We start from the raw sequence: 23,246 nt of genomic DNA, 5'->3' as shown, positions 1-23,246 counted from the left end.
TCCAGCCAAATGGCCTCTTTGCTGCTCCTCATGCATGGCATTCCATCTCTGGTCTCTGTGGTTTTGCACTGGTTGCTTCCCATGTCTAGAAAGCACTCCCCTTCCACTCCTGCCTCTTGGAATCCCTACTTTCTTTCAAGACTCAATTCATATTCTGCCTTCTACATGAGGCTTTTTCTGAGCCTTTAGCAAGTAATGCCTTCCTACCCCCACATCTTATAGTTAACCTTATAGTAGCAGCCTAGTATGTCTTGACCCAGTTAGGAATGTTCTGACCCTGAGGGGGACACTCTCACCATGGAGTAATATGGTTGATCAACTTGCTGGGGTTAGTTAGAGATTACTCTTTCCTTGGAACAGTAAAGTAGTCAATTAACCAGATAGTGGTTAGTCAAACAGATAATAAAGCAGACATGTCATGGACACCCAGAAAGCTGGGTGCCTTGAAATTTACAGCATGAACTTAGTTGGGAGCCAGTCATGTTTGTTATGTGATTAGGACCAGGTAGTAACAATAATCTCAAGTTAGAAATGTGGAATTTTTATTATTCATGTATCCAAATAGCTAGCATCTTCACTTTCCAAACTGCTGTAACTTTTTAGTCTTAAGTCTCTCCCCCCATCCCCTTCTCTCCTCTATAAAATTGTCATCTTCTCCTTTGTTTGGGGAGTTGAAGTTTAGACTTCTTCTCCTGGCCATACATCTGTGTGCCAAATAATAAAAACTTTTACTTAAATTTTGATTGGATCATGTGTAAAAGTAATTCTTTGAAAGAGGAATATTTTCAGAACTAATTTAGTGGTTGCAACATTATATCTATTTTAGTATATGTCTATATCTGTGCATGTTATCTCCTCTATTGTAAGCTCTTTTAGGGCAGGAACTGATTTCCTTTTTGACTTTGCATCCGCAGGGGTTAGCATAGGGCCTGGCAGGCAGTGGGCACTTAATAAATGCTTGTTGATTGATTGATCAAAAGACAGATTAACTCTCTGATTCATTGTAAAGCACTTCTCTCACAATAACCTTGTGAAATAGGTAGTATAAGTATTATTAGCTCCATTTTAAACACAGATGTAAACACTGAGTCTAACATATTTAACACAAGTTAAGTGACTTGCTATATTAGCCAGTAAGAAGTGAAAGTTACTACCCCGAGTCTCATAGTAAAATAAATATGGAATGGACAACTGTGAGAAGGATGAAAAAAAATTCCGGATTTAAAGCATTTTCAGAACTTACTTATACTGATTTTAAACTCTGAATCCTTAAAAAAGAAAATTACTCGTCCTAAGCAAAACTGGTAATAGATTCTTAGATTTAGAGTTGAAAAGGACTTCAAAGGGCATTTTATCCAACTCACTCATTTTACAGATGAGTAAACTAATGCCCAGAGAGGTTAAGCAAGTTGCACAGTCATATGGGTAGTGTCAGAGTCAAATTTTGAACCCAAATCCTCTGTCTCCAAATCTAGCATTCCTTCCTCTTCATCATGTTGCCTCCCTGGATGGGATTATGCATACCATTATAAGGTTCCTTTAAAAAATAAAGAAAGAAAAATCAAATGCTCCCCCCACCCCATGGTTTTTTCCTTCGTGTGAGGCTTTAAAAGTTCTATCATCTAATATGATAAATGTGGAAAGATTATTCCTTAAGGCTTTAATATCTGTGGTTTTTCATTTGGAAAATCTTTGACTACAATCTTGTCTTTGACCTTTGCCCCCTGCCTCCTTCCAAAGGGAAGAGCAAATATTTGGCCCCCAAGACTTCCATAGACAAGAAATATAGCAAGCAGGTGAGGATTGGCAAACTCTTTATTTAAGGGAAATACAAAGGTAGTAATATCTATGGACAAAGAATGCTAAAGTAAGATACAGCAAGACAGAGGAAAGGAAATATACAATACTAATTTTTTTAACCACAAACAAAAATTACTAGTTTACTTTTTAAGGCAGGTGATATTAAGTGCAGAAGTATATTTCCCCATGAGAAACTATGGGAGACAACCAGCAATAATAGGTCTTAATGTTGCACCATCTCAATGCTAGGTTCTCTGCTTCATTTACCAGATGACCAAGAATCATAGACCAGTTTTGCTGCAACTGTATCTTCCACCGCCATTCCTGGAATGGATAAAATTTATCCAAGTCACCTTTGACTACTTTTGTTTCCTTGAAATAACCCAGGCTCAACCAGGCCCTAATTTCTGAAGGCCAAGTGATTTTGGCCATTGTCTGACATTCTAGTTTACTAGAAAGAGAAATGACAATATATGGGGCAGCTAGGTGGCATAGTGGATAAAGCACCGGCCCTGGATTCAGGAGGACCTGAGTTCAAATCCGGCCTCAGACACTTGACACTCACTACCTGTGTGACCCTGGGCAAGTCACTTAACCTGCATTGCCCCGCAAAAAAAAAGGGGGGGAAAAGAAGAAATGACAATATGAAGAAAACCCCATATTGCCCTCTACTCCATACACCCAAGGGATCAAGAATTGACTGGGACTAAGAGCTTGGAATAGGGTCAAGATTGGGAGGCTCAGGAATGTCTGGCAGACACCTGCAACAAGCAGATGAATATTTCACCTGATTATCCTGGAAGTCACCTTTTATTGGCCATTGGATTTATTATATAGTATGAGTTAGAGAATTTATTCTACAATATGCCCACGTGGGAAGTGTTAGTCACTTGAACTCCAACCCATTCTTACAGGCTTGGCTCCCATGTCAAAGGCTTCCTGTCTGCATCAACCATGTGATCTTTCCTTCCTCTGAACGCAGAGTATTTATGTCTATGTTATTCACATGGAGCATTTTATAAGCTGCCTCATAGGTTTTTTGTTTGTTTGTTTGTTTTTTGGTAGGGCAGTGAGAGTTAAGTGACTTGCCCAAGGTCACACAGCTAGTAAGTGTCAAGTGTCTGAGGCTGGATTTGAACTCGGGTCCTCCTGAATCTAAGGCCAGTGCTTTATCCACTGCGCCACCTAGCCGCCCCTGTTTGTTTTTTTAATACATGTCTTATTTCCCAAACTGGAAGAAAAAGTCTATGAGGGCAGGGACCAAGCTCCTTTATCTCTTTGTGCCTTGCACAGAATAGGTAATCAGTAAATGTTTGTTTGTTTGTTTTTTTAAGGAAGGAGCCAGCCAACCCTAAGAGAAAAGTGTCTCCGTCAGGGAAAAGAACTAGAGTTCAGAAGAGGACAACAGATTTCTCAATTGGCTTGACCATTTTGCCTCTTTCATGGGTCTTGCCAAGCCCTACTCCAACAAGTTGCTTTGTTCATTGGAATACCATGTTTGGATTAGAATATTATTCATTAGCCAAGGTCATCTAGAAAAAATAGTGGTGCAGCCAAGATCTGTACCCAGTCCAAAACCAGGGTTCTTCCCACTAAATGACAGTAGATCAGGCCCTAAAACCTCATTGTTTACTTGGATCTGTTCCCTCCATTACTCAGAGGGCAATGTGACCTCCTTCATAGGAACCTCCAGGATAGAACTACTATCAGGGTGGGAGGAGAGGAAGTAAGGAAAGAAAAAAAGAAGAATAGTCAAAAAGCAAGAGGAGAGACTAATTTTCACTATTTGTCCTTCATTTGAGCTCCTGGGGGTTCTTGATAATAATAATAGCTGATATTTATGTAGCACTTATTGTGTGCCAGGAACTGTGCCAAGCCCTTTATAATTATTATTTCATTTGATCCTCATAACAACCCTTGCTATTATTATCCCTGTTTTACAGATGAGAAAATTGAGGTACTTAACCAAGGTTAAGTGACTTCCCCAGGATCACATAGCTAGTAAGTGTCTGAGGCTTGATGAAAGATGCATGAATGCATGTTTGGCCTGGAAATTTGCCACTTACCTTAAATCCTTCTTCCCACATTTAAAATTAAAAGCCTATGCCTTTCTGGACCCCTCCAGTATATAAATCATGCAACTGTGTTAATATTTTTATTAATCAATATAATATACATTTATTATAAATAGCTCCAGTTACCAGAGGAGTCATTTCCATATTCACCACTGGGCAAACCACCATATTTTCTGGTTAGATTTGTATTCAGGGGGTGATGACTCTTACCTAAGGATTTGAACACTGTAGTTTTCTCACGATGGGCTGGCTTCACTCCCTTCACCACTTCCCCCACCTCTGCAAAGATCTCAGCCTATGACATAAACACACATTGATTAAGTCAGGTCTGTCTGCATTGGTGGGGGTGGCATTGTAAACCAGCATTTGGCTGACCCATGTCCATTGAGGAGATAGAAAAGAAAGCATCTTCAATGCCTGACACTAAGCTCTAAGTCCTCTGCAGCACCTGTTTCAGTCACTTTCATAGCTGTTGGAATAAATTGTTCTTATCGGACTATTCTGCCAAGAGAAGTCTTCACATGCTTGGGGATAGATATTCCCCTGAACTCACTAACAGGTTTGAGGACTGCTGGTTACCTTTAACCTGATTTAGCTTGTCTGCCCAGATTGTTGTTGCTATTATTTTCCCTTCATTCTCAATGAGGACCATGACATTAGGGAGAATTTTTTAAACTTATAGTTTTATTCAGGTTTGATTTTTAACAAATGTGTCAGGGAGAAGACCTCAAAGAAGGGTGGGGCCCATGGGTGCTAGGGGCCCTCCTGGATGCCTGAAGAGGGGAGTAGAGTCCTTCCCCACTCCTGTCCCTTCTGTCACTAAAGACACAGGCAAATTGTGTGTGTGTGTGTGTGTGTGTGTGTGTGTGTGTGTGTGTGTGTGTGTGTATGTGTTGGGGGAGGGGAGTCTGGTCCCCTGTTGGAGGAAGGAGTGGTGCTAGGTGAGGTATAGGAAACCAGGAGGCCAGACAGGATAGGTAAGGAGAGGGGGAAGAGGACTTTTGCCAGAATTCAGAGTCCATAATCTCTACTCCAGAGCCATCTGGGTCCACTGGCAAGATATAAACCAGGATGACTAGAGATGGCCCCATGCAACTTGGGCTTTTTTGCAGGTCATTCAGTGATTAAGACCAGGTAAGAAATGAGGTAAAGAATATCCTCCTTTGCCTAGTCAAAACCAATGAACAAATGAATGAATAGAGAAAGGAAGGAAGGAAGGGAGGGAGGGAGGGAGGGAGGGAGGAAGTCTTATTCAGCACCATATCAAACTACTAAAACATTATTTTGTAAAGCTAGAAAAAAGGATGACAAAATTCATCTAAAAGAACAAAAGATCAATAATATAAAGGGAATCAAAGAAATAAATTTGAAGGAAGGTGGCCTAGTGGTACAGATTTCAAGCTGTATGATAAAGAGGTTGGCCAAGATGGTATGGCTGATGAGTTAGCTACAGTTTTTTGGAACCAGAGGTGAGAGTTGTCTCTCCAAACTAAAGGTAGATGAGCAGCCCTGAAAGAGGCTTGTCAAGCCCTCACACCAGAGGTGCTAGTCCTCCTGAATAGCCCCATATACTTTGGAGGTCATGGACACTCTAAAACTCAACAACAAAAGAAAGAACTTTACCCCAGACAATATGACATCTCCAGACTCCTTGAGGGCTGCCTCACGGGAATCTACATACAGCACACAATTCTTCATAACTTCATCATCTAGTTCTCTCCAGTCAGGTCTACTGGCTCCAATAGCTAGAAACAACAACCACAACAACAATAACAACAACCACAACCACAACAACAAAACTCAGCAAAGCAGAATCCTTGGTGAGACCCCAACCCCAGAAACACATTAAATGGAATTCAACATCCCTAAAAGTACAGAGGATGTGAGAAAGCAATGAATTTCTCTCTTGCTCTCTGGCTCAGGAACATGAACAAAAAAAGGGATGTTTTGGCTAGAGAAAAAATTCCTTATCAACAAAATCATTCTCTTTCTGGCTGCATCCTTTGAATTCCAGCAAAAGAATTATTTTGGGCAGCTAGGTGGTGCAGTGGATAAAGCACCAGCCCTGGATTCAGGAGTACCTGAGTTCAAATCTGGCCTCAGACACTTGACACTTACTAGCTGTGTGACCCTGGGCAAGTCACTTAACCCCCATTGCCCCACAAAAAACCCCCAAAAACAACAAAAAAAAATTTCACCCCTTGGTACTTATCTCATCTCTAGGAAAGGGAAATAATAGGAGCTTTGGGTCAAGAAGTTCTTGGCAGCTCAGTAGTTAGGCAGGGTTTTTTTGTTTGTTTCTTGTTTTTTGTTTTTTCCTCTCACTTTGATGCCTTAGTGACTGGGGCACTATTCTACCACTAAATCTTTCTAATGACTTTGTAGTAGCAGCCTTGTAGGCCTGGGTTCAGTTAGGGATGATCTGGCCCTGAGGGTGACACTCTGACCATGGAGAAATATGGTTGATCAACTTGCTGGGGTTAGTTAGAGATTACTCTTTCCTTGGAAAAGCAAAATAGTTAATTAACCATATTATAGTTAGTCAAGCAAATAACAAAACAGCCACCCAGAAAGCTTTGAATTTACAGCATGAGCTTAGTTGGGAGCCAGTCATGTCTGCTATGTGATTAGGACCAGGTAGTAACAATAATCTCAAGTTAGAAATGTGGAATTTTTATCATCCATGTATCCAAATAGCTAGCATCTTCACTTTCCAAACTGCCGTAACTTTTCAGTTTTAAGTCTCTCTCCCCCCATCCCCTTCTCTCCTCTGTAAAATTGTCATCTTCTTCTTTGTTTGGGGAGTTGAAGTTTAGACTTCTCTTGGTCATATATTTGTGTGCCAGATAATAAAAACTTTTACTTAAATTGTGATTGGAGCATGTATAAAAGTAATTCTTTGAAAGAGGAATATTTTCAGAACCAATTTAGTGGTAGCAGACTATATTTCTTTTTTGCTTACCATTGGCTGAGTTTATGCTCTGTGCCCCTCAATCGTTTCGAGATCTGAGTTTTTGTTCTGTCCCACTCCACCAGTCCTCTCAGTAGCTGGTCTCCCCTAATGCTAAGTCAGGGTTTCTGCTCTAAACCCAAACATCTCCTAATGTCTAGGTTTTTGCAATGTGACCGTAGTCCTCCCAGTGTTTGGGTTTCTGCTCTGGACCCTTAGCCCTCCAAACAACTTGGTTTGCCTCTGACCTTCTGTCTCCCTGTGACTAGGTCCCTAGGCTGCCAGACTCCTCTAAAAATGACTACCCAAATATCTGCTATCTACCAGCCCTACCCTATACAGATGAACAATCCAAATCTTAAAAGTTGGGGCAGAACTTTAGCATACCTATCCTTTTGCCTTCTAAATCAGGTGTTCCTAAACTGGACTCCATGGAGAGATTTGGAGGAAATTTAGGGAGGGACATGAACTTGGATGGGAAAAATATATCTTTATTTTCATTAACCTATATCTGATATTTAGACTTTCCTTCAAATATGAGTGCAGGCAACAAACATTATTTTGAGAAGGGGTTCAGATTCCCCAAAGGGTCTTGTGTGTCATGGTTAACAAGACACGGTTTAACAAAAAAGGTTAAAAATCCATGGTCTAAATTAATTTCCTGGCTTAGAACCTAGCTTAAAAAATGCCATCTCTTTATGTGCCTCAAGCTAGAAGAAATGATCCTGTGTCTAGACCCTTTGCCTTCACCTCATCTTAAAGGTTTGCTTGGACTTTTGTTTCTAGCCTTTTCCAGACTAGCTTGTCTTGCAGTGTCTTAATCTTGCTGATAACATTGAGGGTTATGAGTTTTCCCCTATATGCAATGGGTTAAGTTTTTGGTGCCTTGTTATTCAAACCTTAGTGACTCAATAAACTTGTCAACCCCAACCCCATTCATTCTTCACCTAGTTCAGAAGGAATTCTGGACACCACTTATATCCTGTTTAAAAAGCTAAGGATCTCAGCTAGGTTGCTTACCATTGATATGGGCTCCTGGCTTCACCCATTCTCCAAATAAAATGGGTTTTGTTGCCATGGTGACGGTAATGATCACATCTGCCCCTGTCACTGCCTCCTGGACAGATGAGCAGACTCGTACATCTCCCTTCACTGTCTGAGCAAACTTCTCAGCATTCTTCTTGGTGCGATTCCATATCCTTACCTAATTTAACAGGGGTGGCAAGGGGTAATTATAAACAGTCATACTTTCTGGCAATTATATGAATTCCAAGGGTGGCTAGAGAACAGTGCTTCCTGCAGAGGAGGCAGGGGACATGGTTATTTAAATTATTCAAGGAACGAAGAAACATCTATGAAGTGTTTACTATGTGCTAATCAATGGGGATGCAAAAAACAAAAAAAAGGACAAAAATAGCCCTCTCTTTAAGAAGCTTACATCATAAGGGAGAGGGGGCAACACACAAATCAACACTAGGTAGCGCAGACCTAAGTTCAAATCAGATCTCAGACACTCAGGCAAGTCACTTCCTCAACTGTAAAATGGGAGACACAAAGAACCTACCTCCCAAGGTTGCTGCGAGGATCAAATAAGATCATTGAAATGCACTTAAGCACTGTGGGTCTGAGTTTTGAAACACCTTGTGTAATCTACTGATTCTAGATGTTTCCATTTAATTCACTGATTTAGTCATGTTTAGGGGGTATTAGGGAGGCAATATGGTATAATGGAAAGCCTGGATTTGTATCCTGTATCAGAGATTTACTAGCTGTGTAACCAAGGACAAGTCACTTAACATGTGTAAAACAGGAGCATGATATTTATACTTCCAACCTCTCAGGGGGCATGGGAGTAAGGCTTTGAAAATCTTAAAGCATCATGTAATTGTTTTGTTTTGTGTTTTTTCTTTCAGGGCAGTGAGGGTTAAGTGACTTGCCCAGGGTCACACAGCTAGTAAGTATCAAGTGTCTGAGGTTGGATTTGAACCGAGGTCTTCCTGAATTCAGGGCCAGTGTTTTATCCACTGCACCACCTAGCTGTACCCAGCATCATGTAATTGTGAGTGATAATTTTTTGCTTCATGTTTTTCCACCTTACCTCCTTAAAAGAAAATTGCTCTGTGAAGATTTCATAATGACTATAGGCCTGGACACCAGCACCAAGTATGCACAAAACTTCACTTGAAGGGGGTTTCAAGAACTGTTAGGGAAAAGGGAAGAATGGCCAATAGAGAGTCAATTTCACAAAGACAACATCCCTGTAGCATATCAGAGAGACGAGTCATTCAGGCTGCAATTTCAGTGATGTGATGCCTATCCTTACTTGGCTCATGTACTCAAGGAATCTGGAATGTCACTCCGTGCCTCACTTTTCCTATCTGAACAGTGAGCATGCTAACATCATCTCCATGCTCAAAACATATAATTTAATAAAGGCCATGGCAACTTCTAAAAACCATACTGTTCCTGTTACCAGGGGATCTCAATTCTTTCCTCTGTCCTCTGTTGGGCTTATTAGAATGCCAGTCATTATGGCCTCTGAAGAAAGCTAGGAATTTTAACAGTTGTGGGGAGGGGAGGGAATATGTTCCAATTCTGCCTGTGTAAGGGAGATTGAGTGTCTACTTGGAGAAGCAGTTAATAGTCCAGTTTGATTGTATGGGAGAGTATGTGAGGAGAGTAATATAAAATAAGTCTGGATATGGAGGAGATTCAGATTGTGGGCAGCTTTAGAAGGGAGGCTGAAAATTTTCTATTTTGTCCCAGAAGAAATTGGGAAACCACCTAAGATCTATGATCCTATTAGGGCTGGATTAGGTGACTTTCTTTGATCCAGTGAAATAGGGAGGATTAGGAACACTTCTAGGCATCAGGGTGTGAGTATGTGTGTGGGAGGAGTGTCAATGTACAAAATCAAGAAAGTACTGAAATATGCTATTGCCTTAGGCAGAGAACATTTGAGGTCACCTATCTCAAGTTGTTATAAACCAAAAAGGTGTCACAGAGTCAGATAGATTCTGAGTTTCCCACAATTCCTCTCCCAAAGCAAAATTATCAAATGAAAAAGAAAGATGGGCAAAAACACTTCAAGAAGTAAAGGAAAAGTTTCTTTCAGATTGAAATCTGCACTGAAAATTGCAAGATAATGCAAAATATTTTTCTTGCAACAAGGTTGGTCAAGTAACTAGTATAAATATTTTAAGTTGTCTCCCATCCTAACCTTACAAAAGTCTCAGAACAGTACCCATTTTATTTAAAACCAAAGTGATTTTGTCTGTAATTAATAACCAGTTCACCAAGGTAGATGCCATGGTTATCTCATTTCATATACAATTACTGTGTTCCACGACAAAGTAATCCCTCAATTCCCTTCCACAAAGGCCCTGAGCCAAGTGCAATTTTAATACATTCACAAAATCTACATCTGTTCCTTTTACTCCTCCCACTGGTTTCTCAAGTTTCTCAGAGGTTTAAACCTTTTATTTATCCCTCTCCCCCTGCCCCCACACCGACCTCTCAGTGTATTATTATTCTTATATATCTCAATTGAACTCGAAAGGATCTAGTTTTCAACTCCTCCAGCAGGTAACCAAAGATTTCCCAGTTTCTCCTTCTCTACCTTAAAGTGACACCTTTTCTGGTTCCCTTTCTCTCTTACACAGTTGACCTTTATCTCCAGTTTGGGAAACACTATTGTACATCCTGGATCTGACTAGCCTAACATTCTACCTTTTTCTTTGCCTTTTCTTCCCTAGATGTCTTGCTTAGTCTTTTTTTTTTTTTTTTTAGTGAGGCAATTGGGGTTAAGTGACTTGCCCAGGGTCACACAGCTAGTAAGTGTTAAGTGTCTGAGGCCGGATTTGAACTCAGGTATTCCTGACTCCAGGGCCAGTGCTCTATCCACTGCGCCACCTAGCTGCCCCTGCTTAGTCTTAATTATCTTACCAAGCTAATTCTTTTTAGGTCCTACATACCAAATAACTCACTGATAGAAACCCTTCTCCCACCACACATAGCTTGACTATAAAACATCATCAGGGGAAGCTAAGTGGCGCAGTGGATAGAGCACCAGCCCTGGAGTCAGGAGTACCTGAGTTCAAATCCAGCCTCAGACACTTAACACTTACTAGCTGTGTGACCTTGGGCAAGTCACTTAACCCCAACTGCCTCACTAAAAAAAACAAAAAAAAAACATCATCAGAAGCAAGTCTTACCTTGGTGGCAATGGCAGACACAGCGGCTGTCCTCTTTGCAGTAATTACACTTCCATCCATGACCTTTGGGAAAAGGTTGATGAGTGGAATGAGTAGCACCCAAAGTTTAGCAATACTATGGGTATCAAAGAACAATCCTTTGTTTGCCTATACCCTAGTCAAGAGACTTCTGTTCCTTAGGACTTAGCCTTTTTCATGTAGTTCTTGAGTCATTGAACTGGGCAGGTCTTTAAGGCTCCAAAACAGTCCCTTGATAAGGGCCTGAGACATTAGCTGGACTATATTTCTACTCTTCCAGGGTAAATAGCAAGAGCTAGACACTCCCATAATGCAAAATAAATCTCTCTGTTTCCATTCAATTAGATAAACAATAAGTACCTATGATGTATGTACAAGACACTGGGGATGCAAAACCAAAAAAGGCACAGCCCCTGGCCTCAAGAAGTTTGAAACCTACTAGGTGTATACAATATGAACACAGAGAAGCAAATATAAGATAATTTGAAAGGACCCCCTGCCTCCACCCCCACTAACAACTAGGTAAAGGGATCAATTGGTATTTGGGTTCAAATTGTGGACAGCTTTAGAAGTGAGGCTGAAAAATGTCTATTTTATTCCAGAAGAAATGGGGAAATAACTGAAGATTTCTAATAACAGTTTTAGATATTCCTAATAACATTTTTAGATATTTTAAGAATATTAATTTGGTGGCTGTGTATAGAATGAATCTGAGGAAGGAGAAACCGGATGCAGGTATACCAGTTAGGAAAACCAAGTGAGATGGTATGGGCTTGGACTAGTAGGCTCTTTGAGAACAAATAAGATATGAGACATTGTGGAAGTAGAATTCAAGACACTTCTAAATCTTCCTCAAAACTGGACCTCCCAACCCTAACTTCCTCCAAATAATAGGGGCCTAAGATAATTCAGATAACCACAATTTTAAGGGATCAAAGAGGACATAAGCATATAAATTGGTATTAGGGAGAATACATTTAATGAAATCTCAAACATGACTCATGAAGTCATGTTAGGAAACTGTAAGAGCTGAAGCTTGAGGGATCCTCTTCTGATACCTCCTCTTTCCTATAAGACAACCTACTTGCCCCCATTTGAAAGGAGAGGGTATTTTCCCAGAACAGTAAATTCTGGGCTCCCAAACTAGCAGGAGTCACTCATCTTAAGAGATCATCTCAGGGAAGCTATTAGTCACACAGTCTCAGGAATACAGTTTGTCTAGTTGATGTAACTGTCCTTCAGTTACATCCCCAGATTTACTGTTTTTGACATACATCCTTAGAAAAACAGATGCACAATTAGGCTTGTATTAAACAGTTACTGTCACTTATGCTCAGGCATGGGCAGCTTACACAGTCACAACTGCATCATCACACACTCAGACCTGGTTTTCATTCATTCCCTCTAATCCTGGATCCTAGGCCACTCAAAGGAGCAGCTTCATAAAGACCTCCCTTTGCCTTTCTCTTGAGGAGCAGCACATACATACCACGAGTAAAGAGCCATTGGTGGGCTCAAAGAGCAGCACTGTGGCCTGATGTGAGGGAACTGTAGAGGTGGGGCTCAAGTCCTCATAGAAGGTTACTAGCTTGGTGGCAAGTGCATCTTCACTAGCACTGTAGGCAGGCATGACACCAAGGAAACTACAAGGAGATAAGACCAGAGAGCAGTTTAGATCTGCAGAGACATTTCCAGTCCTTTTCCACTTCCCCAAGAGGGAATCTCTCTCCACCCATCACTTTTTTTGTTGTTGTTTTTTGAGGGGTTACTTGCCCAGGGTTACAAAGCTAGTGAATGTCAAGTGTCTGAGGCCGAATTTGAACTCAGGTCCTCCTGCATCCAGGGCCGGTGCTTTATCCACTGCGCCACCTAGCTGCCGCCCCACCCCCACCCCCCATCACTTTAAGCTGACGATTCTGCTCTCCAGGTGTCTATTCCAACCCATTTTCCTTTACATTCCTCTCTTTTGGGTTTCTGCCTCAGCATCACTTTCTGCCCATTTCTTGTTGGTATCTGAAGCTTAACTACCAGTGTGACCTTGGACAAATCATTTAACCTACCTGGACCTCACTGTACTCATCTGCACAATGGACTGACTAGGTGGCCGCTTGAAGTCTTTTGCTTTAGATCTGTGATCTTATGTCCTTTTCTTTCCTGCCTTTCCCTTTACTCATTTTCTCTTGGCCTCCCCCGTCCCCTTCACGTCCCACTCTGGTCCTTTCTTCATCTTTTCCCGTTTCCCTTTTCTTAGTCCCTCCCCCTCTCCCCTTTTTCCTCCTCCTCTCCCCCTCTCTCCCTCACCCTCGGTGTTTGGCCACAGGTACCACGGTGCGAACTGGCTGCATGACTCCTCCTTCTGGGCCGCTAGAGAAGTTGGCCAGGGCCTTCTCCAGTGGTGGTAACAGGAGGCTGGAGGGGCTCAGGAACCGCTCTACCTCCGCAGCGCTCAGGAAAGCCGGACTCCCGCTCATGCTGCCCGCTGCCCCTAGTCCCCGGTCTGCAATCCGCTGTCTGCCTCCCGCTGTCAGCTGCCTGATCCCGGGACTTCTCCAGGACCCTCCTCTGCTGTTCAGCTACTCCGAGAAGGAGAAGCTGCTACCTCAGCAGTCTCTATATAGAGAGGCTGGCAGCCCAGGAGAGCCGCCTACTGGCTACAGCCCTGCCCTGGGGGCCCTCGGAACCCATCCAACCCCCGCCCCTCCACCATCTCACCAATGCGCACTCTGGGTGGGAAGTGCTGGGAGAGATCGACTACTAACTGGTCCAGACTGGGCTTTTGACAGCTTCGGAAATGAGGTCCTTGGGTCCAAATCATAACTACTATAATTACCATCAGCCATATTCTTTGAAACACGGATTTGGAAAGCGTTTCTGCAATCATTTCTTCCCATCTCTTATCTCCAGTCCAGTCTGGGAAAACTGGCGGGTGTGGAAGGGAACTGGGACAGGGGTAGAGGAGACTGACAGATGTCGGCGATTGGTGGCGAGACTCTTCCAGGTCTTAATTATTACCCACCGCTAGGAGAACCCTAGATGAAAGGAGACAGAGTATCATTTAAAAACATTTTGTTTTCTCTTCAGTCCCCTGGGGCTCCCAGGACCTCCCATCCAGGTCTGCCCAGATCTCAGAGCTGGGAATTACTTTGGGTTTCAAAATTTCTCCCAGGGTGTCCACCACCTTTAACAACAAAATACTCCCCTTTATTGTACACGGCATCTGGGCACTGATTGAAGGGGTCTGAGCACACCAAGAATCTACTCTCTGGGATAAAGACATATTTCAACACCTCGCTTAGAATATCCATATTGATAAATATCTCCTTGGTGTCTTTAATGACCCCCTTTTTGGAATTCTTACAGTCTGGAAGTCCCTCTCAATATACTTCTTTCATCTTATTTTCTAGCAGCGAATGAGAAGAAATTGGTTTTCTGTTTAGGAACAAAAGAAAAAAAAAGTACACAATTGATGTCTATAAATGGATGATATTGATTAAGGAAGTTCCAAGCTTGTTCCCATAATTGTTAACTATAAAACCAGATAGGCATCCACTTTAAACTAAAGCAGCGTTAGGTAAGGAAAATTACAGTCAATCCATCAGCAAATGTTAATTGAGGGTGGGCCAGATGCCAAGGGAGGGGAGTAAAGAGAATACAAAAATATAAGAAATGCCCCTGCCTTCGAGGAGCTCACAAGCTAGTTGAGGACATATGATATCTATTAGAGAGATGTAGGATAGTAAATGCTAAATTGCAAATACGCAGACTATAAAACACTCTGAAGTTCCTAGGAGGACAAAACTTTTGTGAGCTGGAGTGGTCAGAAAGGCAAGAAATGAGTTGGGTTTAAAGAGATGGGCAAGATTTTGATAAGCATAAAAAAAAAATGAAAGGGCCTTCCAGACTTAAGCATAGAAGTGGGAAAACACAAGATATGTTCAAGGAACAGCAAAGACACCATATAGCTAAGAAGAGGATTTGTGCAAGGAAATGGGAGGGAGATAAGATTAGAAAAGTCAAATTAGTCCAAAGAGGAGTTTGGTCTTTTTCTTGTAGTTGGTGAAATATTGAAGTCCTTGAGTAGGAGAATCATATGGTCCTTGATATTTTAAAAAGATTAATCTGATGTCCAGATCTTTGGAAAGGAAAACAGTTTTTGACCAAACAAGAGATAGAGTATATTATAAAATGCAAAATGGATGATTTTGATTATATTAAATTTAAAAATTTCTGTACAAATAGAAGCAATGTATCCAAAATTAGAAGGGAGGCAGAAAGCTGGGAAACAATTTTTGAGGCCAGTACTTCTGATAAAGGCCTCATCTCTAAAATATATAGGGAATTAAATCAAATTTATAAGAATCCAAGTCATTCCCCAATTGAGAAATGGTCAAAGGATATGAACAGGCAGTTTTCTGATGAAGAAACCAAAGCTATCTATTCCCATATGAAAAAATGCTCTAAATCTCTAATGATTAGAGAGATGCAAATTAAAACAACTCTGAGGTACCACCTGACACCTATCAGATTGGCTAAAATGACAAAAAAGGAAGATAATAAATGTTGGAGAAGCTGTGGGAAAATTGGAACACTAATCCATTGTTGGTGGAGCTGTGAACTGATCCAACCATTCTGGAGAGCAATTTGGAATTATGCCCAAAGGGCGATAAAGCTGTGCATACCCTTTGACCCAGCAATTCCACTTTTAGGTCTTTTTCCCAAAGAAATCATGGAAGGGAGAAAGGGACCCACATGTACAAAAATATTTATAGCTGCTCTTTATGTGGTAGCAAGGAATTGGAAGTTGAGGGGGTGCCCATCAATTGGGGAATGGCTGGACAAGTTGTGGTATATGAATACAATGGAATACTATTGTGCTGTAAGAAATGATGAGCAGGAGGAGTTCAGAGAAACCTGGAGGGTCTTACATGAGATGAGCAGAACCAGAAGAACATTGTACACAGTAACATCAACATTGAGTGTTGACCTACTGTGATGGACTATATTCTTCTCACCAATGCAATGGTACAGAAGAGTTCCAGGGAACTTATGATAGAAGAGGATCTCCAAATCCAAGAAAAAAAAAAAAGAACTGTGGAGTATAGATGCTGATTGAACCATACTATTTCTTTTGTTTTGAGTGCTGTTGTTTTTTTTTCTATTTTGAGGTTTTGCATCACTGCTCTGATTTTTTCTCTTGTAACAGGATTAATGCAGAAATAGGATTAATGTTTTTATGTGTATATATATATGTGTGTATGTATATATATCTATATGTATATGGACATATAGATATATAGATATAACCTATATCAGATTACCTGCTGTCTAGGGGAGGGGGGAGGGAGGGGAGGGAGGGAGAAAAATCTGAAATTGTAAAGCTTGTATAAACAAAAGTTGAGAACTATCTTTACATGTAATGGAAAAAAATAAAATACCTTATATGTAAAAAAAAAAGATTAATCTGATGTCACTGTGCAGACTGGATTGGAGGGGGGAAATTAGAGGTAGGGAGACCACTATATTTAAGATGATGGGGGTGGGACTGTGCCTGTGATCTCATTGGTATGGGGAACTCCCTGATTGAGGAAACTCCCTCTGTCAATTTGGACTTCCAACACCCTGCAGTTTATAATTTTAGAGAGGTGGTAGGGAACTGAGCAATTAAGTGACTTGCCTAGGGTCATACAACCAGTATGTGTCAGAGGAAGGACCTGAAACCACATCTTTCTGGTTCCAAGGCCAACTAACTCTCTATCCAGCTGCTTCTAGTATAAGACTTGGAATAAAGAACTTGAGAATAAGAAGAAAGGAACAAAATATAGAGTCCTTGCAAAGGCAGAAACAATAGACATTCACTAGATGTGGGGAGTGAGGAGTTCAATGAAAAGTTACCAAACATGAGTGAGTGAAAGTGGTAATAGTATTAATAGAAAACTCTGGGAAAAACAAACTAATCTGGGACAAAAATAAGTTCAATTTGAAGTATTTTGGACATGAAATGAGAGTCAGACATCAAAGTAAACGTGTAACTGTCTGATGGCATATTGGAATGGAGTTCAGAATAGAGGTCAGGTAGGAAATAGAGACATGGGAGTTCGGTGCATAGAGAAGAATAGTTGAAAATATGAGAGTCAGTATCTTAGGAAGAGAATATAGACAGAGAAGTAGGCTTGGGGTATTCTCAAATTTAATAGATGAACAAAAAGCCAATAAAGGAGACTAAAAGGAAAATGTCTTCAAAGTCAACATGGCTAGAATTTCAAGAACAAAGAGTCTAAAATTCTACCTAAGTGAAAGAAAAGGAGAATATTGACTTTGGCAATTGAAAAGTAACAAGGAGTAACAAGTAACTTGCACAGACTGCCTCTTGTTAAATTAAAACAAACAATCCCTGTAAATTGTTGAAACAGAAGAAACCCCAGATCCAAAAAGGGGAACATGAAAGGAGCCAGAGTCCAATCACAGTTTAAGATTATAAATTCATTTATTGCCTGAGAAAGAACTTGCAAGCTGGAACAGTGAGACAATGTCCACATCTGTTCAAAGGAGAGTGGGGAACAAAAGGAGACAGGGAATTGGGGAGAAAGGGAGGAATTGACCTGGTACTAGAAAGGAATGAGGCAGGGAACTGCAATCCCAAGAAGAGGGGGAAATCCAGGAAACAGGGAGAATGAGGAAGGAATTCCAGGTGATACAGCTGTGACAAAAATCAGAAGGCATTCTTGGTGATAAGCAGTCTTGGCCATTCAAGGCTTAAGCACAAACAATAAGATAAGGTGATGTCTCCAAAAACCATAAAAAAGAATGTGTCAGAGGAGCCCCATAACTAACAGTTAGGGGAGTCTTTGAAGATAAGGATTTCCCTTGAAGGTCCATTAAGCACCAAATGGTTTGGGGTCTGCTTCAAAGCTGGTATGAGCTTAGTTGGTTTCAGAGTTTCTGATTTTCTGCACATCCAACTGGGTTTACCCTAGGTCATTGCAAGGGATTGTTGGTATGTCAAGTGGCCTTGTATCTTAGCTAATACAGCCAGTCCTCATACAGCTCTTTTTGGTTACCTGGATAAATGGGGAGCTCAAGAAAATCAAGGTAGTTAGCATAACCATTTTTTTCACACTCTGATGGCATCTGCTTACATAGAAGAGCCTGGGGAGCTTGCTTTGGGGAAAGTCATGAAAGTGAGTTAAGAACATGCCTTGGAGAGAGGCTGTGGAGCATACGTAGACATTTGGCAACTGGTTCTTTTCTGTTAACCGTGTGGTTAGGAGAAATCTTTTCAATTGGCTGCATTGCTGGAAGTGGGTCTTGTACTGTCTAAGCAACTCATAAGGTTCAAATTTGCTGGCCAGTCAGGATTTAGCTTCTTTTCAATCTTTTTTTTGGGGGGGGGGCAATGAGGGTTAAGTGACTTGCCCAGGGTCACACAACTAGTAAGTGTCAAGTGCCTGAGGCTGGATTTGAACTCAAGTTCTCCTGAATCCAGGGCTGGTGCTTTATCTACTGCACCACCTAGCACCCCCTCTTTTCAATCTTCTGTACAGCATCCTCCTGTCTCCTCCTTTTCCCTCTAAGTATCAGTGCTTTTATGTCACCATCTCCTAATGAGCAGTCATCATCCACCTGGACAGCTAGGTGGTGCAGTGGATAGAGTATTGACTCTGGAGTCAGGAGGACCCGAGTTCAAATCCAACCTCAGACATGTGGCACTATTAGCTGTGTGACCCTGGGCAAGTCACTTAACCCTGATTACTTCAAACATTCAGGGCCACCTCCAGTCATTCTGATATATATCTTGCCCACATGGCTCTGGAGCAGAGAGGCTGGTGACTTTGCACAGCCCTACCTCACTTAAATCCAATTCACTGCAAGTCACAGCATCATCTCCTGATGTCATGGTCCTCTTCTAGAATGAAGAATAAACAACAGCAACAATACCCACCTAGAAACTACTGACGTAAGTGAAGATTCCAGTTCTCTCCCTGCTCTTCACTCTGCTCTGGAGCTGGGATCCTCCCAAAGAAGGAATACACTTCTCTTTCTGGGAGCTTCTCACGTTAGCACCCACTAAAACAGAGAACCTCTATTCAATGTTTCAAGTGTGACAAATTCAATAATGGAGTGTGTGTGTGTGTGTGTGTGTGTGTGTGTGTGTGTGTAATGGAGGGTTTCTGCAATATTAGTGGTGTTCAAGCAGTATTTTCTGAGGAAGTTCTATGAAGGTACCAGTTCTTGGATGGTTACCAGAATTGTGGAAACATTTGCCTTTCTGCAATGTTCTACAAACAAAGCACCAGGGTAGATTTTAAGTGCTGTAAGAAAATAATTACTGCAACAAGTTCTAGGGGGCCTACTTCTTCCCTCTCACTTCTTCCCCTCTCAATGGATTCTGAGAAGAGAAAAAACTTTCTCTCCCTGAATAAGTCCTCCCTTCTTTACATTTTTTTTTTGTGGGGCAATGAGAGTTAAGTGACTTGCCCAGGGTCACACAGCTAGTAAGTGTCAAGTGTCTGAGGCCCGACAAAAATCAGGTCCTCTTGAATCCAGGACCGGTGTCTTATCCACTGCGCCACCTAGCTGCCCCTTACATTCTTAAAAAAAAAAAAAAACATTTTATTGCTATCTTCCATTTTTACCTCACCATCATTTCCATGTATCTTTCCCCCTTCCCTTTCCCAGATATTCACTAACTGTTATAAAGAATAAGAAAAAGGGGAAAGAGAAGTATTTCAGCAAAATTAACATATCAACAGAGTCTGACAATATATGCAGAGTGCCCCATCTGCATTCTCCACCTCTGTAAAGAAAAAAGGGATGAACTTTTTTCCCTTGCTTTTTTTGGGGTTCCTTATATGTACCCTTTGGACCTAATAAAAGCCCCAGGAATTTCTCATAGATTTCCTAACCTTGCCCCTGTATAGCCTCTCGGTATCCAAGTTGTAATGCCTAGAGCTCTCTGCTAAAGGTCTTTCTTCATGGCACTTTGGAAAGCAGGACTTGGAGGCAGGAGACCTGCCATTCATTAATACTATGATATTTACCAGGTCACTGTATCTCTCCCGGCTTTCTTTCATCTATAAGATGAGGACAATAATATCTATAACACTTAATTCACAGAATTGTTGTGGGGAAATGACAATGTATACAAAGAGTTTTATACGCATGAAGTACTTTAGAAAGGTAGGCTACAATTTTTTTTTTTTTACCATCTCTTCTCGTTCCACCTTTCAGACCTTCCTCTGTAGGCAGCTCTCCTCTGTATTTTCTTTATTGGCCAGGCTGAGCCTCCAGACTAACTGCATACTTTATTTTCAGTTCCCTCTCTGTTGCCCCTCTATTGCAGCAGTCTCTCCAGCCTTTGTCCTTATTTCACAGTCTGGTCGGAAAATGATTTCACCCTGTACTTTTGTAGGTTCTGCTGCTCCAGGAATTGTCTTATGGAATTATTTGAAGATATTTGGAGGAGTTTTGGGGAGAGCTCAGGCAAGTCATTGCTTTTCCTCCACCATCTTGGCTCCACCCCCTTCTACATTCTGGTTTTCAATCTAATAGTTTCTATGTCATTTGAACAGAAGAAAGATAGAAAGGAAAAAAAGGATGGAGTGAGGAAAGGAAGGGAGAAAGAAAAAAAGAAAGGAAGGAAGGAAGGAAGGAAAGAAGGAAGGAAGGAAAAGAAGCCATTTAGCTTTCAAATTTATCACCAGGACTGGAAACACCCTTTTCTCAGGATTGCTTCATGATCTAGGTTCAGAGAAGGAAACAAAAAGGCAAAAGAAATAGCTGGGGACTTGAGATCCAGCTTCAAATTTGCCTGGGTAAGTACATGTTCCCATTGTCATTGGGGGAGGCTCTGGGAGGTGAATCCTTTCCTTTCCATCCCCACATCTAAGGGAGAAAAAGCACTGATGTTTCCCAAAAGAAACAAGGTTCAAGAGGACTAAAGCCTTTTTTCCTTGTTCTTCTTATAAGCATCTATGGCAGGTTTCTCCTGACTTTGTCACCAATTATCTTCAATGTAATCTCACATCACCGAGGACCCATCTGAAGTTGCTACATCACCTAAACAAAGCACATATACTTCAGCAAGGCATCACATGCCTAACTCCATGGGAACTGCCCTAGTTAATCAGATCAAGGAGTTCCTCAAACATCCCCATTGTGCTTGTAAAGTGGTAGGAGTAGAAGCAAGTTGGGGAGGGGGCAGCTAGGTGGCATAGTGGATAAAGCACCAGCCCTGGATTCAGGAGTAAATGAGTTCAAATCCAGCCTCAGACACTTGACACTTATTAGCTGTGTGACCCTGAGCAAGTCACTTAACCCTCATTGCCCCACAAAAGAAAAAAAAAAAGAAGCAAGTTAGGGAGAGAGCAAGTAACAATGAAGTTCTCATGTCTGAAGGCAGCCAGCATGCTATAGTGAACAAGGTACCGCTCTTGTAGGCGGGAAGACCTAAGTTCAAATCCTGATTTAGATACTTATTAGCTGTGTTACTCTAGGACACTCACTTAACTGTTCTGTATCTATTTTATCATCTTTTAAATAAGGGGGTTGGGTTTCTAAGGTCTTTCTAAGGTCCCTATGGTCTTGTTTTGTTTTTTTTTTTGCCGGGCAATGGGGGTTAAATGACTTGCTCAGGGTCACACAGCTAGTAAGTGTCAAGTGTCTTAGGCCGGATTTGAATTCAGGTACTTCTGAATCCAGGGCCAGTGCTTTATTCACTGTGCCACCTAGCTGTCCCTCCCCGCCCATGGTCTTTTTAATGTCCCTTTCTGCTTGAATTCTGATCATAAAAGAGGTATTTAATAATTACTTCTAATAAGGTAATCAATAGCATTTTTAAAACTCTTGCTATATTCTAGGTACTGAGCTAGGTGCTAGGGATGCAAATATCAACATTCTTACTTTTTTCTGTGGACACATACAAATTCACAAATAAGTAAATGCAGGATATATTCAAAACAAATACAAAATGATGGTAATGGTGGTGGTGGGACACTAACAATTGGGAGAATAAAGAAAAGCCTCTTGAAAGAGATAGAATTTGAGCTAAGCTCTGAAAGGAACCAGGAGCTCTAAGAACTGAAGTAGAGAAGTATTTAGGATTAGGGGCTGGCCTGTGCAAAAGCACAGGGGTTAGAGGGGCAGCTAGGTGGCACAGTGGATAAAGCACTGGCCTTGGATTCAGGAGGACCTGAGTTCAAATCTGGCCTCAGACACTTGACATTTATTAGCTGTGTGACCCTGGGCAAGTCACTTAACTCCCATTGCCCCCAAACAAACAAACAAACAAACAAACCCCACAGGGGTTGGAAAAACACTACCACCACTCATTTGAGAAGTTTGGTAGTAAAGTTGTAGGGTGGGGTGGGGGAAGAACACAGTGGCCAGTGAAATAGGCTCCTTTTCCCTATAGTAGTAACGGCTAGGCTACGGGTTATCAATCAAGTGCTCATCCTTAAAACACTAGGAGGATTTTGGAGTATTAACCCCCATTTCTAGGTCTCAGGTTCTATGGCAGTTGCTGTGCTTTTTCCCTTTTGGCTTCAGCAATGAGGTGATAACCCAGATTCTTTCTAGCAGTTTGATGTGGACTTATCCAATTTAATTCTTGGCTTTCTATGCCCTCACTCAGGAAAGCTCAGCCTCTCATCTTGTTCCTATTACCTTTCTTTCTTTGCCATCTGCCCTACCCTTTCCTGACCTTAGCTAGGTTCCATATATCTACAATTCCCTACCTTGACCATCAGGAAGGACCAGAAATTTCCCTGGAATAGCAATGGTCACTAGCACAGGAAAAACATATCTTGATTCACCTGCCCTGGTAGAGATCATCTATTTAACATGGGAGTGAGTCCTGGGGCAGAGGTTTCCTGGTCTGTGTTTGGAGTGTGAGTACCTCAAAGACTCCTTACTTGTATAGCTAGACATGTCTTGCTTTATACTCAGGCCCCATTTTCTACATACTCCTCCAGCTCTACCACTCTACCAATAATCTCCTATTTCCTCCTCTTTTGCACTAATCTCAGAGGAAGAGGTACTACTACTCCTTACAAATGACAATACACATTACCTGTTTCATTGTCCCTGAAAATTGCTACTTGGAGCATCTCCTCTCCCTAATGTTTAGCCACTCCTTATCCATTGTTGTTGCTCAGTTGTTTTTCAGTCATGTCTAACTCTTTGTGATCCCAT

The 23,246-nt window shown here is 41.5% G+C and overlaps 1 protein-coding gene across 1 annotated transcript; it reads right to left on the bottom strand.

Moving 5' to 3' along the window:
• Window positions 1-1,797: 1,797 nt before the first annotated feature.
• Window positions 1,798-13,718, bottom strand: CRYM (crystallin mu). The gene is made up of 8 exons (XM_043975798.1): window positions 13,359-13,718; window positions 12,547-12,700; window positions 11,040-11,102; window positions 8,924-9,025; window positions 7,846-8,029; window positions 5,499-5,620; window positions 4,086-4,170; window positions 1,798-2,124 (listed from the first exon to the last, which is right to left on the bottom strand). The coding sequence occupies exons 1-8, from the start codon at window positions 13,526-13,528 to the stop codon at window positions 2,060-2,062; spliced, it is 945 nt and encodes a 314-aa protein (XP_043831733.1). The 5' UTR covers window positions 13,529-13,718; the 3' UTR covers window positions 1,798-2,059.
• Window positions 13,719-23,246: the final 9,528 nt, after the last annotated feature.

This window comes from Dromiciops gliroides, chromosome 1 (assembly GCF_019393635.1).
Source record: "Dromiciops gliroides isolate mDroGli1 chromosome 1, mDroGli1.pri, whole genome shotgun sequence".
NCBI classification, from domain to species: Eukaryota; Metazoa; Chordata; class Mammalia; order Microbiotheria; family Microbiotheriidae; genus Dromiciops; species Dromiciops gliroides.
The sequence above is the reverse complement of the archived record's forward strand: the minus strand, read 5'-3'. Positions and strand labels throughout refer to the sequence as shown.

Bases quoted from the DNA above. Each gene is read 5' to 3' on its own strand.
- CRYM (XM_043975798.1), bottom strand. From the start codon at position 13,528: ATGAGCGGGAGTCCGGCTTTCCTGAGCGCTGCGGAGGTAGAGCGGTTC. The intron at 9,026-11,039 runs GTAAGACTTGCT...TTTCCCTAACAG, and splicing joins TGTCTGCCATTGCCACCAAG to TTCTTGAAACCCCCTTCAAG. The intron at 2,125-4,085 runs GTAAGAGTCATC...TATCCATTCCAG, and splicing joins TACAGTGTTCAAATCCTTAG to GAATGGCGGTGGAAGATACA.